At 56.1% G+C, this 18,631-nt stretch overlaps 1 protein-coding gene across 1 annotated transcript in view; it reads right to left on the minus strand.

Annotated features, from left to right (window-relative positions):
- The window catches only part of ASAP1 (ArfGAP with SH3 domain, ankyrin repeat and PH domain 1), a 215,333-nt gene that overhangs the window by 930 nt on the left and 195,772 nt on the right, over positions 1 to 18,631 (minus strand). Inside the window, exons 21-29 of the mRNA XM_070392346.1 lie at positions 17,858 to 17,973; positions 17,661 to 17,728; positions 16,409 to 16,516; positions 14,126 to 14,348; positions 7,673 to 7,843; positions 6,674 to 6,743; positions 4,680 to 4,738; positions 1,665 to 2,122; positions 856 to 978 (exon numbers count right to left, since the gene is read on the minus strand). Of these exons, the coding sequence (XP_070248447.1) occupies positions 856 to 978; positions 1,665 to 2,122; positions 4,680 to 4,738; positions 6,674 to 6,743; positions 7,673 to 7,843; positions 14,126 to 14,348; positions 16,409 to 16,516; positions 17,661 to 17,728; positions 17,858 to 17,973 (1,396 nt within the window). The remainder of the gene's footprint in view (positions 1 to 855; positions 979 to 1,664; positions 2,123 to 4,679; positions 4,739 to 6,673; positions 6,744 to 7,672; positions 7,844 to 14,125; positions 14,349 to 16,408; positions 16,517 to 17,660; positions 17,729 to 17,857; positions 17,974 to 18,631) is intronic.

An 18,631-nucleotide genomic window follows, 5' to 3' on the forward strand; every position in this document is an offset into this window, starting at 1 on the left:
GCAGAGAGGGAAGGGGGTAAAGGTGATGGAGGGAGACCTGGCTTGGGGTGGTGGACACACAGGTGGGGGAGAAACCAAGAGGCCTCGTGCGTTAGAAACAGAATGAAATGTGTGCTCTTAGGGGCTCGACTGCTCTCCCTCTGGGTGAGCGGGACCCAGCGCGCTCAGCCTCCTGCCTGTAACACGGGTTAAACACCCTTCCCTCGCTGCTTGTGAGATGACAGAGAACGCCCCGCCTGGGAGGGCTGCTGTGGACTGAGCCTGTTTCCTGGCTGCTGTGGGGGAAGATGTGTGAAGGTTCGAGAGCACTGTGGCCCTGGCAGGTTCCCTGGCTGCTGCCTGAGCCTTGGCCTGTCACCTGCAGAAGCTTCTAGCTGTTACGTCTGTGGGAGCTGATTATGGGAGGTCCGTCGTGGAAAACGTAACAAGACCTACACATGGGCTCCGATGACAGACAGAGGGGAGGGGCTCTAAGAGCCCAGCCAGACCACCTGTCGGTCCCTCCGTGAGGGACCCGCAGCACAGAGGGCCTGGAGCACGGCTGTGTCCAGCCCACGGCAGCCGAGCACGCAGGCTCGGGACTGGCACTGCAAGCTGACCTGCCACACGCCGGAGCTCTGGGTTTGCATCGGGAAAATGTGAAGAATCCCCCAGGTGTGACCACGGCTGAAGCGCATCCCACGTGAACTCCCTGACCCACAGCTGCTCTGGCAGGTGAGACAGGGACAGGTGATCCCTACCAGGAGGGCAGGGTCCCAGGGTGCAGGGCACGGCTCTCAGCAGGGCAGGCAGGGCCCCGCGGGTGCAGCCCACGCCTGAGGGAACCGGGAGGGGAAGGACGGTGCGGGTACGTACCCACCACTCCTGGTCCTCCTCCCCGGTGACGATGATCACCTCGCCCTCAATGAAGGTCAGCTCGTCGTCGTTGTCGGCCTGGCAGTCGTAGATGGTCTTCACGCGCCTCACCTTGTTTTTCCCCTGCGGCACAGAGACGGGCTGTTAGCCGCCAGGCCTGACCAAGGGAGCACAGGGCTCGCTGGCCGTGGGCAGGGGCGGGACCCCCTTGAGCCTCAGTTTCTCTGCTGTGAACGCGGAGCAGGTCTGCCATGGGCTCCGTGTACCGAGACATCTCAAGATGCCACAGTCCCCGTCCCTTCCCCTGGCATCAGGGGAGAGCCCGGTCCGGGCGAGTGGGCATCGGCCATCACTTTCACCACGAGGGCAGGGGACAGTCCGGCTCCACCAGGGACACAGCACGCCCCACCCCTCCACAGGCCAGGATGACGCAGAGTCTAAAAATGGATTTGGGAAGCATGATGCAAAGCACATCTGCAGCTTCCGCCACTCGATGTGCAGCGCAAACACTTTCCGGCTTCATGCGAAGCAGCGTCAGCAGGAGCTGGCCCAGCACCGGGCACTTCCCCAAAGCTCTGAGGTTTGACCAACTTGACTTGGGCTCTGATCTGTTGAACTTCCAGTTCTTTGCAAACAGGAAGATGGAAATGGGGAAATGACCTTGCAGAGGACGTGCTGGGCACCCAGCGCAGTCAACAGTCAGTCATAGAAAGAGCACCTTTCCTGGTGCCTGGTTTCTCCCTCCGTGGCCTGCTGATCCCGCTCCTGCTGCATGAGTCCCCTCCCCCACACCCCGGTTTCAGACCCACCGTGTTGATCTTCCTGGGCAGCGGCACGGGCATCTCGGGCGTCAGGTCATTGGAGTCCTCGGAGGCCTGCTTCTGGATGGCGTCGCGGGCCGGCATGTTGGGGGAGAGATCCACCGAGTGCGACTTCGGGGCGACGTCGGTGGGCGGGGCCTTGGCCAGCAGGTCCGCCAGCTGCGGTTTGGGAGGCAGGTCCTTCATCTGTGGTTTGGGGGGCAGGTCTGAGAGGTGGGGTTTGGGGGGCAGGTCGCCCAGCTGAGGCTTGGGGGGCAGTTCTCCTGGCTTAGGTGGCAGATCTCCGATTTGGGGCTTGGGCGCCAGCTCGGTGGGCTTCGGGGGCAGGTCTCCAGGGGGCTTCTGGGGTAGGTCTGCCAGCGGCGCCGATTTCTGGACGCCTTCGGGCGGGATGCTGGCCTTGTCCAGGGAGAGATGGTGGCTGGTCTCGGTCTTCCGGAGTGCCACTGTGGGAACAAGCCAAAGAGGGGGGTCACGGGACGGACAGGGGGCACCTGCTGAGCACGACAGCACGTGAGCACCTGGAGCCCTTGTTAAACAGACAGGACCGGGAGCCTGGAAACCTCCCACGTCACAACTCATGTGTTACGCTCAGTGACGCAGGAAAGGATGTCCAAACGAGCCCACGATTAAAAAACCCCACAACCGTGAACAATACAGATGAGAGTCCAAGTGGACAGAGTTCAAAGTTCCCAGAAGTCCATCACCTAACTGTAGCCATTGCAAATATTTTCTTGTATTTCCTTTTTGACTTTTTAGTGTATTTTCCAGACATAAAGCTTTTGTCTGCTTTCATCTATACACTGTGTTGCAAGAGTATTTGCCAGCTAATAAAAATTCCTTAGCGTCAGTAGGAAGAGGTTTCTCTCCCCCGACCCCCCATCACATTTTGGGGACCCAGGTACATGTGCTCATGAATAAATATGAAGACAATAAAGCATAAACGGGACCACAACACCTACACTGTCTGCAACTCTGACTTATTCCCCACTGATTAGGTCTGGGTGCATTTCTAAGTCAGTTCCTCCTCTTCCCTTCGGCGCTGGGCTGCGTGCCCACCACAGCCTGGGACGGGTGCCTGGGGACCACTCCCACAGCTCCTGGCACAGCTCTGTCCCGGAAAACTCAGAACCGAGGACACATCTCCGAGTCCAGCTCCAACACTTACTTTCCAGCTGTGTGACCTTGGACACTCACACAACCTCTCTGAGCCTCGCCTTGCTGCCTGCTAACACATGAGTTACTCTAAGCAGGAACTGGCCGACAGGAGCTGGCAGCTCTCAGCAGCCCACTAGAGCAGTGGTTCTCAACCTTCTGGCCCTTTAAATACAGTTCCTCATGTTGTGACCCAACCATAAAATTATTTTCGTTGCTACTTCATAACTGTAATGTTGCTACTGTTATGAATCGTAATGTAAGTATCTGATATGCAGGATGGTCTTAGGCGACCCCTGTGAAAGCGTCGTTTGACCGCCAAAGGGGTCGCGACCCATAGGTTGAGAACCGCTGCATTAGAGCATCTTCTTACTGTCAGCCAGGTTTCCCGGAGGCTGGATTCGCATTTTCACTCATTTGTAGCCCTGGCTCCTGGCGCAGGGGCCAGTCACACAGGGCTCAGCAAGAAAACGGCTGACTAAGCACGCTGAGTGAGTCAACGAAAAAGCTGTCACCCTAAGAATCTAACTCAGTCAGAGAGACCGTCGTAAAATTAAAAAATACATAAATAAAGGAAGACAAACCCAGAGCAGAGATGGAGCCGGGCTGGGCACCCTGATCCTAGAAATCCACCCCAGAGCAGAGATGGAGCCGGGCTGGGCACCCTGATCCTAGAAATCCACCCCAGAGCAGAGATGGAGCCGGGCCAGGCACCCTGATCCTAGAAATCCACCCCAGAGCAGGGATGGAGCCGGGCCAGGCACCCTGATCCTAGAAATCCACCCCAGAGCAGGGATGGAGCCGGGCCAGGCACCCTGATCCTAGAAATCCACCCCAGAGCAGAGATGGAGCCGGGCACCCTGATCCTAGAAATATATCCCAGAGCAGGGATCTGGGCCAGGCACCCTGATCCTAGGAATCCATCCCAGAGCAGAGATCTGGGCCGGGCTGGGCACCCTGATCCTAGAAATCCACCCCAGAGCAGGGATGGAGCCGGGCCAGGCACCCTGATCCTAGAAATCCACCCCAGAACAGGGATGGAGCCGGGCCAGGCACCCTGATCCTAGAAATCCACCCCAGAGCAGAGATGGAGCCGGGCCAGGCACCCTGATCCTAGAAATCCACCCCAGAGCAGGGATGGAGCCGGGCCAGGCACCCTGATCCTAGAAATCCGCCCCAGAGCAGGGATGGAGCCGGGCCAGGCACCCTGATCCTAGAAATCCACCCCAGAGCAGAGATGGAGCCGGGCACCCTGATCCTAGAAATATATCCCAGAGCAGGGATCTGGGCCAGGCACCCTGATCCTAGGAATCCATCCCAGAGCAGAGATCTGGGCCAGGCTGGGCACCCTGATCCTAGAAATCCATCCCAGAGCAGGGATGGAGCCAGGCACCGAGATGTCTGTGCTACAATGTTCAGCACGGCACTGTTTATGGTGAAGAAAACCCCAAAACTACGTGACCACTAAGTACCAGAGACTGCTTAACATACCCTAGCACCAGGCAGTGGAATACTAGGCAGCCAGGAAAAGTGACCCGTTAGGCAAATATGTTTTATGTACGATGTGAAATGTTTCTGATTTATCAAGCAACAACCATCAATTTAAACGGAAACGTATGGAAAGCACAGAAAAGCGAGTAAAAGGATGGGCCCACCAGCTTGTCTCAGTTGCTTGCATTTTCCGGTGGTTTTTATGTTCTCCTTTTTGCTTACCTGTATTTGTCAAATCTCCTAGAATGAACAGGTATCACTTTTGTAATAAGAAATGTATAATGATATTTCACGCACAGCTGCAAAGGAGTGCAGTGAGAAAAGAGACAGTCTCTCCTCAGACAAGAGAGGCCTTACCTTTCTGAGGTAGTTTAGGCAGAACTCTCGGGCCAAGGGCAGACTTCGCGGAACCGGTGCTAATTAATAAAAAAAATCAGTTAGGACGTAAAAGTGTCATAATATCGGTGGTGACAGGTTACTCAAGGAAATTGGAGGTGGTGCTGAACCATCTAAGAACCCTTGCCAGATCCCTTTAGCAAAAGAATACGGTCTAGTTTCCATCAGTCAACGTTTGCCTGGCTGGGCGGGTGTTTCTGAATGATTCCGACTAACTCCTCCTCCTCCCAGCCTTTTCCCAGGGCACCGGCTGTGAAAGCAGTTGGTCCTGTCCCCGGTGTGGCACACAGAGGTACCCCCGCCGGCCCCACTGTCAGAGGAGGAGACCGTGGTGACCGGCAGAGGCCCCGAGCGAGGCTGGTGGGTGATGGACATGGAAATCCAGACCCAGCTCTGCTGGACTCAGAGCCCTCACGTCCTCCTAGGTGACCTCCCTCCACTGGGCTTGGCGCCTCTGGGAGCCCGTGCAAATGAGCAGGAAAAGGCCCAGGTCCCTGTGACAGGAGGCCGCCAGTGTCGTACGCGTGGTCAAATGTTAACCCCACGGCCTTTAAGTGCCGGCGGACAGGGGGCATCTATTCATTGGGACCACTGCGTCCGCTTAAGACGGGGCCGCAGCTACTCAGGACACAGGAGCGCCGGGGCCCAGAGCGATAGCAGCCACGCGCCAAGAGCTGCTTTTACCTCCCGCTCCTCCCGCTCTGCCCGCGGATGTCCTCAGAACTGGCTTTTCCCTCCTATCCCAACTGCCTTTACGAGAACAGGGAAAGCCAAGCCAACAGACAAAGACCGGGGCTCAGAGAGACAGCATGCGCGTGTCTCCTATGCTGGCCCTCGGTCCCCGGGGCCTGCGCACTCTCGGCCACCTGAGGTCCCACCCGCTTCGGGCAGGGTCCCACTGTCGTTGCGATAAAGCCACCAGGAGCTGGAAACGGTGAATGCCAGCGGGTTTGCTTGGCACGTTTGGGTAGTGATTTCCTCAGGTTCTGCAGGCAGGGCGGGCGCCAGAAAAGGGACCCGGGGCGGGGAGTGCGCAGAGCCAGGGTCTGCGTCCAGCGCTGAGACCGCCGGCCACCAGTGACCCTCATCTATAAAAGTGCGCCCGTGCTAAGCGGCCCACCTCCCAGGTTGTCAAGACAAAAACAGTGGCATTAAAGAAATGTGGGTTTGCCCTGACCAGTTTGGCTCAGTGGATAGAGCGTCGGCCTGCGGACTGAGGGGTCCCAGGTTCGATTCCGGTCAAGGGCATGTGCCTTGGTTGCGGGCACATCCCCAGTGGGGGGTGTGCAGGGGGCAGCTGATTGATGTTTCTCTCTCATTGATATTTCTGGCTCTTTATCCCTCCCCCTTCCTCTTTGTAAAAAAATCAATAAAATATATTAAAAAAAAAAAGAAATGCGGGTTTGTGTTTTAGGCCTTGGCTATACTCTGGAAAGCAGTGCCCACACACACCAGGTGACTTTCTCCCTGATTTTGGGTCTGGAAGTGGCCCCGTGTCCTCAGCTCAGCCCGGGCCTCTAGCGGAGCCCTCGCGTTGGGACTGGGTAGTGCTGCCCACAGACGATGCTCCAAAGCACCTAGACTCATGGTCCTAAGCTCGAGGACCTCTGCTGTCGGTTCCTCGGAGGACTACCTTTTATCCCCACGCCTGCAAAATGGAGTCCAGAGGGAAAGTATCAGAACAAAAGGACTTCAGGTGGAAAACTGAAAATAAAACTCATTCTGGCAGACTGACTCAGGGACGTGATGGCTGTCCCACCTGGAGCCGGATGGAGGACGGCTGTCCACTCCCAGCCCGGCTGGCAGCGCCAGGCCCGGCGACGAGGGGCCGCGAATGGCCAGGCTGTCGCCGTGACCAGCACGGCTGTGGGCCACGTGGAGGAGACCGGCACCAACGCCCACCTCTGTGATTCTGCCCCCACAGCCACACGCCCAGCAGGACAGAGCTGGCTTACCTCGCCTGCTGAGACAGCCCCTCAAACTTGTTTGTGGTCTTACTTGATGAGGATGGACCCATATCGTTACCTACAGGGAAAAGAAAATTCGAAGCGTTGCAGCCTCCGACAGAGAAACGAAATATGGGGATGTGGGTTTGGCAGACAAGCACCCCTGGGGCTCCAGAAGGGACTGGAAAGACTGACCCCAAGTCCACTTGTTCTCCGTGGCCACCACCGCGCCCCGATGGTAACAGAACCGTGGCAACGACCGGTCACTGAGCACTTACTGTGAGCAAGGTTCTGTGCTCAGTGCCTCACAGTGATCTGTTCATGGGACACACAATACAACCCACCACCCTCCTTCTCACAGAGGAAGAAACACACGCAAAGTGGTCAAGCCCCAGGTCAAGGAGCTGGCGAGGGTCAGCGCTGGGACACGAGGCCCAGCAGCCCACATGCAGGGTCTGCCACTCCCGCCCCCGAACCACAGGGCAGGGAGGGGCTGGCAGAGGGCGGGCTGGGCCTCCCGGACAGAATGTTCTCTGGCCACTTGAGGTGACCTCCATCCTCCAAAGACACTGTGTGTTCATGTCTCTGTCACTCAGCCCTCTCCTCCCCCTCCCTGCTCACCTGCCTGCCACCCCCCCAACACGTCCCCTCCCTGGAGCCCCTGCCCTCCCGCCCCCCCCCCCCCCCCCCCCCCCGCCCCAACACCTGTCCCCTCCCTGCAGCACCTGGCCCCTCCCCCGCATACCTGTTCCCTCCCACTAGCGGTAAATTCTTATGCAACCTTCAAAGCCCATCTCCAAAGCGGGTTTCCGAGCACTCTTCCCCAGCCATTGCGCTCGCTCCCTGCTTCCTTGGCGCCTGTGCCCACGGCTCACAGGAGTGGTGATGGTGCGCACGCTGGAGCTGGACAGGCCGGCTTAGAATTCCAGCCGTGCCGCTGGCCAGCGGGTCTGAGTGGGCTACATGGCCTTTTCTGCGAACCTCAGCTCCCCGACTCCGGTGACTTACCCCAGGTGACTGCGCCTTTGTTGGAGGGCCCGTGAGGTAGTGGGCTGGGAGGGTCCGACAGCGTTCGCTTGTGTCCAGGTGGTGGTGGAGGGGGCCGCTTCTTGGACAGGGTGGAGGTGCCGCCGGAGGTCTGCATGCCGAGGGGGAGCGTTGAAGGTGGGCCAGTGGGACCTGGAGAGGCAGCGAACGGGCAGGAAGTTCAGTCCGGGTCTCATCGAGCAGCCGGTGTGTGCAGTCACTTCACACATCGACGGCGGCACGACAAGGGGAGGGACCAAAGCGCAGGCCGGAGGTGGCCGCGCCCGTCAACCCAGGGATGCCCGAACAGGGTTTCTAAACGTTGCTGGTGAGAAACAGTGACAACAAAGGGGAGGTGAGTGTGTGTCTTTAAGAAACAGGAGACCAGTGAGCATGACATGCCAATGCGTTGAGATCACTTAGGTACAACGGGAAAAAAACCACGCGCTTTGAACAATAAGTCACTGGAATCGTGGCGGAACCTACTGAGGAGGAGGCACCGCCAGGGAAATCAATGAGCCAGAGCAGAACAGGCCGCCGCCTCGAGGGCCGCAGGCTGAGGCACGAGGCCACAGAATAGGAGGACTCTTCTCTCCGCCACAGCCTTGCCTTTAAGTCTGTAAACTTTGCCCAAGTTTTCTTTTTTAATATATTTTTACTGATTTTAGAGAGAGGGGAGGAGAGAGAGAAACATCAATCTGCTGCCTCCTGCCTGCCCCCTACCAAGGATCGAGCCGGCAATGCAGGCATGTGCTCTGACCGGGAGCGGAACCGCCCTCCTCAGGTCATGGGAGGGTGCTCAACCCAACTGAACTACACTGGCAGGGCCCGAGTTGTTGTTAATGGCTTGTATAAACAATGGAGGATGCTGAAGTAAAAAGAATTACTCAGAAGAAAAAAGAAATCCAAAACCTCTTTTTTCCTCCAATACTGATGATTGTTCTGGACCTCATAAACCACCTATTATATTTGAAACCTCAATAGGTTACATACGTTAGACATCGATTTCTATAGATTTAAAAAAAGACTCAAGTTTCTTCAGAGACAAAGACAGGCTAGCAGTAATGTTATGAGTATTACACACACACACACACACACACACACACACACACACACCATTACTGCAAAAATGTTGACTTTTTTGAACTGATGTTTTAAGAAAGAAAAAAAAGTGTGTTGTTAGTTTTGTTTCTGGAAAGTGGCACTGAAGAGCTGGTGGGTGCCAGGCAGTACCTGCCGGGCAATGGACACACGTCTCTGTGACTGTCACCAGGTGGACATTTTAACTGTGTTCATGAATAACTGCTCCCGCAAACGTTAAAATTAAAAGTCAATAAAAAAGGAGAGAAACAAAGAAAAGTGGAGAACACGGCCACACCACATGTGAACACAGGACGGGAGGTACCTGGAGATCCAGAAAGGCTCCCAAAGAGCTTTCTACATTCTGCGTGTCAAAGGGAAGCTCAGTCACTGCCGGCCTCTGCCTGGTGACGTAAGCACTGATGCTTCCCATGATCAATTACCGATCAGTACCGACATCAACTTAAACCATTTTCTCAGTCGGTAACTGGTTACTCTCTTGGCCTTTGGGATTCAGTGGCCCTCTATGTACTTTATTCTCTCAATCCGATGATGCCCTCCATCTCGAAGCCTACCGTTACCCCAGATCAGGGCAATCTGAGGACCACTTTATCTTTGAAGCAACAGTCACTGTTACTGCACCCCTGCACTTGTCTGAAGCTTTCAGTTTCCCAAAGTGTCCGCATAGGCCATTCCCCTTGCTTTTCATAAAGGCCCCATAAAGTATGTGGGTGGGGAATTAGGCCCCCGCTATGCAGCCAGGCAAGTGGGGACCTGGAAACTTTAGGGTGACAGGCACACGGGGCGAGCTGGGACCACACCCCAGGCCTCTGGGACAGGGAGGCACTCACCCCCTCCTGCAATGCTGCAGTTCCCCAAAGCCAGGGCAGCAGCGCGCGCGCTGTGAGGAAGTGTAACTTCCTCCTGGAAGTAAATGGGGACTGGATAATGGACAAGTTCATCTCTATCGCCACCTAGGGACGCGCTGGAGCACTGCATCCAAAAGGTCATTCGATTGGTTCCAAATCCTGCCTGGAACCACACATCTCCAGGCAAAGCGCTAAGGGAGCGATGTCCGAGCAACGCTGTGTGTGCAGGCGATTTCAGGGGCCATCAGGCCAGGGTCGTCCTGTACGTAACCACAAACCGAGCAAAACTGAGCCTCTGGGATCATCATTTCAAAGGGAAGAGAACGGTGTTCCTCATGCCATGTCAGCCTTTCTTCCCATCAGCTACGGCGTCTGTGATGACGGCTTTGTTTACGTGCTGATGGCCTGTCTCGCTCGCCAGGCCACAGGTTCTGGTGTACAGTAGGTTGGATCTAGTAATTTAACACTGAACTAATGGGTGAATAGTTTGAATTCAACCTCCCCCAATAAGGCTCCATCTTTAAAAGCCAGGAAATCTATCCACTAGAATCCAGAAAAACTGCCCTGAAGTCATTCAACTACACCCACATATAGGTATCTTAAAAAATTCATTCCTAGAATCCCAACCAACATGCCTGTCAAACCTCCCCCTCCATTCCTGAGTCCCATGGAGCTCCCGAATCCTGAGCGCAGCCAGGAGCCTCACCGCGCTACCTGGAACCCACCTTCCTGCCGCATTGCCATCAGAGACCTCGGCTCGGAGCGGAGGACAGCCAGTCCCTGCAGGGAATCAGCTGAGGGACTCTGGCCGGCTCAGCACCACCGCAGCCTCCAGCTTCTCCTCCTGGAAGGTGGCAGTCCCTTCTGCGGGAGCATCCTCCCCGGTCAGGTCAGGTCAAAGGTCATCTCAGGATGCCTCCTGGGACCCAGCCCTCTGCCCAGAGCCATTGCTTTTATCTCTGAACTCTCACGAGGACCAACGTCACTAGCTTCTCTGCCTGCTTTTCCTGCCCTCAGCTTCCTGCGGGCAAGATCCACAGGCCTTTCTCCCACTGCCCGCACGTTCTGGGCGAAGGCGGGTCTGTGGTGGAAGCCAGGTGGATTCCTTTCCCGAGTTCTCATACCTCTGGCTGTTGGTCAAACAGAAAACCAAGGTCTCCCATGTGCGGAGACCAACTGAAATATAACTTGTTCAAAGGAAAACAAGACCCAGAAGAGGGCTTACAACTTTCCCTGACACTCTCTGTGTAACTTCAGAATTCTAACACGCCTCCTGTGTGTGAACGACACAAGTTGCATCTGTACAGCTGTGGAGAGCACGAATGACAATTTTCCCACTTTCCCATGGTTTTCACAGTATAGAGCTGAAGAGTAGAAACTTTGTTACTTTAAAGGGTAAAGACAATGGGTTCATTCAGAGAGGAACTGCGCGTGGGAAGGAAGGTGCCAAGGTGGGGAAACAGAGGCACCTTGAGTGGAGTGTGCGGACACACGGACCCGGCGCAGACCGACCAGGACCCCACACGGCAGGGGCCCCAGGCCAGCAGCACTGCGCCCGCGGAGCCCTGCCACACGCCAGGCTGAGCTGAATGCCTCCTTCCTCCTCACCAGTGTCCACACCTGTCCCAGCTCAGCTGCAGTTTGGCCGCCGCTGTGAGAGGCGTGGAATCGCACACCAGGAGGAAGAGGCAGGTCCATAGCTTACAGTTACTGAAAAACACGGTTAAGCTGTAGCACTGGTGTCTGTTTTCAAGGGCCTGCTCTGGGGGACAGTCTCATAGTGCTCGCCACCTTCCAGGGTCTAGGGGCCCCCAGAGCCGCAGCCCAGCAATCCCAGCAGAAGCCCCCCAGCAGCCCAGGCTCTGCTCTCCTAGAGCCTTTCTCCTGGATGGTCGGTCTCCCTGGGTTCCGATGGCAAGTCCAACAGGAGGGCAGAGGAATGGACCGTCTTCCCCGACACGCAGAGGAAGAATCTAGGAGATCTGGTCGGACAAGTCCTCGGCCCATTTTAATTCTCTGTCCCATCGCAGTCACCAAGTGACCTCAAGTCCCTTAACCTTCCCTGGGCTGTCGCTGTGCAATGGGCTGTGGACTGGCCTAACCTTTCAGCGCCCTCTTGCTCTCAGATATCCTGGTCCTATGACCTGATTTTAGCTGAAAGATGAAAGATGCAGTGATCCTGGCGAGCCTGGGAATGGCTATCTAGTCCAGCGGTTCTCAACCTGTGGGTTGCGACCCCTTTGGGGGTCCAACGACCCTTTCACAGGGGTCGCCTAAGACCATCGGAAAACACATATATAATTACATATTGTGTTTGTGATTAATCGCTATGCTTTAATTATGTTCAATTTGTAACAATGAAATTGGGGGTCACCACATGAGGAACTGTATTAAAGGATCGCGGCATTAGGAAGGTTGAGAACCACTGCTCTTTCTAGTCCTCAGGAGCGCACAGTGGGGCGGGGAGCTGCACTTAAATCACGGCTCTGACCTCATCCCGCTGGGCCTCCCACCGCAGAGGGGGAGCCGCCAGCGTGCCTGTCTAGGCTCCAGGACGGCGTAAGGGCCCTGAATCGACGAGTCTTCCGCTGCTGACAGCTCTGCCCGAGCACAAGGGGGCTTTGCTTGGAGGCAATGAAGTCAAACTTCCTTGCATTTTGATGAGGCAGCTGGAGTTTCCGGAAAATATTCCTGAGCTCGATTCAGAATGATTCCTCTTTCCCCCTCAGTCCGACGACTGGGGGACTTTAACTTTAGTGTCCGTCTCCGCCTCCCCGAGCTGGCGCCCTTCAGAGCCTGCCTCACTCTCAGGGCAGGGACTCTGCCAGCAGAGGCCTCGGCGGGACGCGCCACGGAAGGTGGGCAGCCCGAGCAACCCAGGCAGGACATCCTCGCTTTCAGGTAAAGGTGTCTATCAGTTCAACAGAATGAAATGGGGAAAAGTAAGGGCCACAAGCCAGGGGGAGCCACCTCCGCACCGAGCACCAGCCGATCTGCAACAACGTCTTCTAAGAACTCGCTCTGCGCCTGACAGCTTCCCAAGTGCACGGCACGTGAGCCGGGCGAGGCGGGACGCAGCCCATGCTGCGGGTCCCTTCAGCTTCCCGAGAAGGCCGCTCCCCTGCTGGGGAGCTTCACTCCCAGCTGAGCAGCAGCATGATGCCCGCACAGCCCAGGGCTAAGGCCCAATCTATCGTCAGTGGTTTACAGAGGACGTGGACGCCTGACTTAGGTACGTGCCAGCAAACGTGGGGAACAGTAAGAAACACACTGCTGGTGAAACTTCTGGCTCACACGTGCTGTCACGGTCACGGTCACTGGTTATCTTCGATGAGAACTACTCACACCAAAGCCTCCGTTTAACTTTTCTCCGTTACTTTATGATCTATGAGGCCATTCGGGGTCTCTAAGAACACAGCTCCCATTTATAGCACTATCTCAATGGAGAATAAGCTCTGAAAAAACACTGTTTTGAATAAAGCTCACATTTCCCAGAAAATAGCCCCAGTGTGATTGCAATAGGCCCGCATTGTGTGCGGAGAGGCCTGGAAGCGCGTGAGCCCGCTGCGCTGCGCTGTGCAGGGGGAGCCCTGGCTGAGAACAAACCCCAGGCTCCGGCCCGGGGCCTCTCGACTTCCCCGGCTGTGGGACCCTTTGATGTGGGCATTTCTGGGCCTCATCTGTCCCCGTCCCTGTCAGGGAACACGCCGACTTCCTGCGCAGGATGGTCTCTGTGGACCCAGGGGCGCAGGACAAGCACTTGTTGCTGGAGAACAGAGCGGTGGCCCTGGCATTGGCCCCTCGGGGGCATCCGACACGCCTGCCCAATCACCTCCTCCGGGGAGGATTCTGCCACACGGCCTGCCTCGTCCGAGAGACAGGAGGGTGGGCTCAGGCCACACAGGGCCCGGTCAGCATCCGCACAGCCGAGACCGGAGGTCACTTACTCAGCATCTCTAAACCACTGTCCCCCTAGTCCCCACGATGCCAGCCACTGTCTCACCCCCCTCACTGTGAACAGGAAATGAGAAAGACTGGGACTAGGGCCTCCAGGGCTCCCCCTGTAACTAATGCTGCTGCCACACGGTCTCCAGAAGAGAGGCAGCTGGTCTAGAGGAAAGCCACTTTTACGTAACAAGAATCCTTACGAAAGAGGAAAGAGCCCAGGTCTTGGATGCTATGTGGACCTTGGATTGAATCTCAACTCTACCACTTACCAGCTACATGACCTTGACAAGCCACTCTACCTCCCTAAGCCTCAGTTTCCATATCTGCAAAATGGGCACCAAGAGCACACCCCAGACAGGACTGCCGTGAGGTTCACACAGAATGCGTGAGGCGTGCCCACAACACCGCCTCCCTGGCTGCTGGTGCTGGCACCCCACTCCAGACTCTGCCACCCACGTGCGCCTGGCAATTCTACCTCCAGGCTGGGTGACTCCTAGTTCTGAGGATGGAGCCACGAGGCCCTTCTCAAAGCCCGTACCTTTGCCAGCGTTTCGAGGAGGCAATGGAGGTGCCTCCGAGGTGGGTGACGTGGGGGAGTCCGTGGAGGTGAAGACCTGGTTGGTGAAGGCGCTGTAGGAGAGCCGCTGCTTGTCCCGCGGGGTGCCGAATCCCGGCTGCGCCAGCTTGTCCTGCGGGGAGATGCTGGAGGAGTGGCAGAAGCTCTGGGGGCGCGGCGAGCGCTCCTTCTTGATGGGGCTCGGCTGGAGGGAGAGAACAGTGCAGAGGGTGAGACAACCATCCGACGCCACTGCGGGCGGGCTCCAGGGGGAACCTGGGCACCCACTACTCTGGCCCGAGAGGACCACACAGGACAGGGAAGGACGCAGACCTTACACTTCCGATCCTCGTGTCACCACTGCCAGGGTCATGTTAGGGGGACACTGGTTAGGGGTCAGCAGCGGCCAGAAGCGTAAGGTCCCAGTTAGGTTTAACCTTTAATCTGCAAGTCCCTCCGGGTGCAGGCCACGGCCACCAGCATTTGAACAGATTCCCACCCGCCTACAAGTGGCCACATTAAACACTCCTTTGTGGTCAGCCATTTGAAGCCGAGATTCTCAGTCCTACCCCTCTTCTCACTTGCATCCGAGTAGAAATAACCTCATCCACACCCCTGGCTTTGACTGAACCCAATGCTGACTCAGAACTGTAGGCCCCATCCCACCTCCTGGATTCAAAACCATTTTCATGCGTGTGAGGTGCCCTGGGTCTGTATCCTGGTGACAGCTTTAGCGTCCACTGCTTTCCGAGTCAGGACCCTCCGTGTCTGCCAGTCACCGGCTGTGCATGGAGAGCTCAGGGACGCCCCTCGGACTGTGTGCACAGGACCCTTCAGCTCCCACAGAAGCAATGGCCCCTGAACAGCCCGATTCCGTCTCGTTCAATACGTTTTCCACACAGACTCAGGGCAGGTAGGAAACATGCCCTTCCCACAAGAAATCCCTGTTGGCTCCTCACTGCTACTGGTGGTTAATTTGAAAAATTCATTGGCTTTATCCAAAGCCGAAAGGTCAAACGTGGCCCACAGAGCCTCCCTGATCTGGGCGGCCTGGCCCTGCAGCAGCCTCCTGCCTCTCTCCGCCCAGCCAACCTGCAGGTCGCCTCACACACTGTGCTTCTAACCTTTCCTCAGACACCCGGGCTCCAGCATGACCCCCGGGCCTTTGCACATGCTGCTCTCCCTTCCTGGAAGAATGCATTCCTGCTCCTCTGCCCGGTAAGCTCCTCCCTACCTTAGGAGCCCATCTCCACTGTCCGTCCTTGACAGGTCTTCACTGCTGTGTCCTCCGAGCACTCCTCAGCAACCCCCCAATTCCCATTATTAGGGTTTCCACTGTCGCCTCTAAATGTCTCCTCTAAAGTGGGAGCGCCTCAGGGCACCTTTGTCCGGCCAGCTCTGGCCACTCCTCACATCCTGCCTGGGAAGAAGCATCGCCCCCACACGCCCAGTGAAAGGTGCGCGGCCAGCCTCAGAGCTCGCTGAGAACGACCTCTGGGAGCCGGACAGAAGCGGGTCTGACCGAGACCGCCTCCACCAGCTGACACTGCAGACGAGGCACAAAATGTCCGTGTGTCAGTTTTCTCCCCTGCGGCAGGGACAAGAGCACAGTGGGCGTCCCTAAGAACCACCGGGGGACACGGGCGACACGCCTGCCGCTGCCCAGTCCACGTGCGAGTGCTCGATAAACAACAACTTATTCCTTACTCGTCAGCCGTTGTGAGGGCTAATTGTTTGTGTCAACTTGGCTAAGCCCTGGTGCCCAGGTGTTTGGTCAAACAGCAGCCTAGGTCGGAGTTGCTGGGAGGGTGTTCTTCAGTGTGGTTAACATTTAGATGTGGAGTGAAGGGGATACCCCCCATAATGGGGTGGGCCTCAGCCGGTGAGCTGAAGGGCTTAGGAGAAAAGACTGAGGTCCCCCCCACCCTGCCCCCTGAGGCTCCAGAGGCCTTCGGACTGAAGATTGCCAGGATTCCCAACCTGCCCATACATTTTGGACTTGTCAGACTTCAGGCACGTGTGAGCCAACCCCCTAAAATAGATTCCATGCTCTCTCTCCAGGGAAACACGTCCCATCGGCTCCGTTTCTCTGCAGATCCCAGACTGATGCAGCTGCTACGTGGGACCCAAAGGAGCACCCGGTCTGAGCCAAGAGAACGGCCCTGGTGCATCAGGTCCTAAGACCAAGCGACCCCACTCAGAGTCCTGTTGGTGCAGAGAAACGGGGAGACGCACTCAGAGCCCCAGAGGCTGACTCACACTCACCTTGTCGTCCAGGTCGTCGTCGCTCTCATCCATCTCCTCCTGTCGCAGGTTCCATTCGTATTCCACGTGGACGTGTGGGTTGAACTTTCCGGACTTAGCCTGGGAAAGCTGAAAGGAACAGCGGGCGCAGCCACTGTCATTCAAACGCCAAACACCCCAACATTATAGTGGCGCTGAGCAAACCCCACCTGTTCCCGGGTCCCAGTTAACCACCAGCAGCGGCTTTGGAAGCAACCCCCTGTTTCTCTCTCATCGATGTTCCTAACTCTCTATCCCTCTCCCTTTCTCTCTGTAGAAAATAAATAAAATATATTTAAAAAAAAAATATTATTAAAATGAGTCTCAAAACAACAAATTCTTGGCTGGAAGGCAAAATCACAGTCAGGGAAGTGCGAGGGATGGGTCTTTCAAGTCAGACAGTCCCAGTACAATCCATGTCCCCTGTTCTTATTCACACACGGGGGGCGGGATACCCAGACCTCCTCGGAGGAGTCTCAGAGGAATAGAAAAGCGCCACAGGGGCCTGGAGCTCGGGAAGGTAACCTACCTTTCCTATCTCAACCTTCCCCAGGTTATGAGCACCGTGTTCCGCTGCGGCCTGGAACTGTGAGCAGGGACCAGTGGGAGCAGAAAAGGTGAGTGCATGCAGGGACACGAGGGGGAGAGCAGCGTGCTTAACATTTAAAGACCATTGTACTCTGCCCTTGGCTTGCCCGACTATTTGGCTTCCCAGATAGGTCTTCCTGACCGGGAGCCACAGAGAAAGCCGGATGACCAAAGCCCATAAGCCCGGGTGGTAACACCGCCTCTCACCCGCCTCCCAGCTCCTCATCACAGCTGCCCTCCGAGGACAGGCGGGTGACACGTTTATTGTGCTTTCAAATGCAGCCAGAGTGCTTGTTGGAATTTCTTTAGCCAAAGTTAAAAAAAAAATTGCTTCTTTTATCTCCAGTTCCAGTTTCAGACAACGCCACTTCAGGGCAGCTGATGTCTATTTAGCTTGCTTACCACTTCTTTTTCTTTTCTTTTTTAAAATATATTTTTATTGATTTCAGAGAGGAAGGGAGAGGGAGAGAGATAGACACATCAATGATGAGAGAGAATCATTGATCGCTGCCTCCTGCACGCCCCCTACTGGGGGTTGAGCTTATAACCACCAGGACACATGCCCTTGACTGGAATTGAACCTGGGACCCTTCAGTCCACAGGCCGACGCTCTATCCACCGAGCCACACCAACCAGAGCTGCTTACCAGATCTTCGCATTGGGTGGCTTTCAGTCTCTTCGCTATGTCGAGGGCAGTCTCTCCAGCCTGGTTCACTGAAATGGGGAAGAGACATGTGCATGATTAGGACAGACCTCGAAAAGGCAGAGACCATGATCAGATTACGGGCAGCAGGCAAGCCCAGGTCCAGCCACGGCTGCTGAGCCCCGCGCGCGTGTGCTCACCCACGTCCACGGTGGGCTTGCTCCGCAGCAGCAGCTTCAGGCACTCGGGCTTGTCGAACATGCTGCAGTAGTGCAGGGCCGTGTTCCCCTGGGCCGTCTGCTTGTCCAGGTTCCCACTGAAAAACCAGAGCAGTGGGAAAAACGGCTGCCTCTCCAACCCAGCACTACGGGCGAACCACTTACGTCTGGGCTAACAACGGAGTCAAATTTCAGACCCGTCTATTATAAACTTAGGAGGTTTCTAACATTTCACCCAAATTTACAAGCAACACAGGACGCCAGTGGTCAGCACTGACTGAGTGTACTACGAGACAGACACTGCCTCTTAGCTTTTCACCTGTCTTAGCTCATGTAACCTTCACAAGACGCTACTACAGAGAGGACGCAGTGTGTGCGTTTGAGATTACCAAGACACGGATGATGGAGCAAGAATGTGAACGCAGGCAGCGTGTGTTCTTCACCAATGCTCGTGACCACTGCACCTCTAAGGGGCCCGGGCACTGACACAGCTTAGCTTGGGTCACTTGTGGGTTCAAATGCCCTCACGGTTTTGCTCACTCTCTTTTGCATGAGCTCCGGTTCCTCCTCAAAATCTGTGGCTTACAGATCTACCCCAGGAAGAATCCAGCAAGTCCTAAGCTCCTGTGCTGACTATTACACTCCTATTAGCACGTCCCAAGTCTGAATCAGCGACCGAGTCAGCCACATACACTGCTGTCTTACAATGAACATCCTGTGGACCTCTCCTGTTAAGTCTTTTCTTTCCCAACCTCC

This window comes from Myotis yumanensis, unplaced genomic scaffold (assembly GCF_028538775.1).
Source record: "Myotis yumanensis isolate MYYU_CA2020_CCGP unplaced genomic scaffold, mMyoYum1.0.hap1 SCAF_15, whole genome shotgun sequence".
Lineage (NCBI taxonomy): Eukaryota > Metazoa > Chordata > Mammalia > Chiroptera > Vespertilionidae > Myotis > Myotis yumanensis.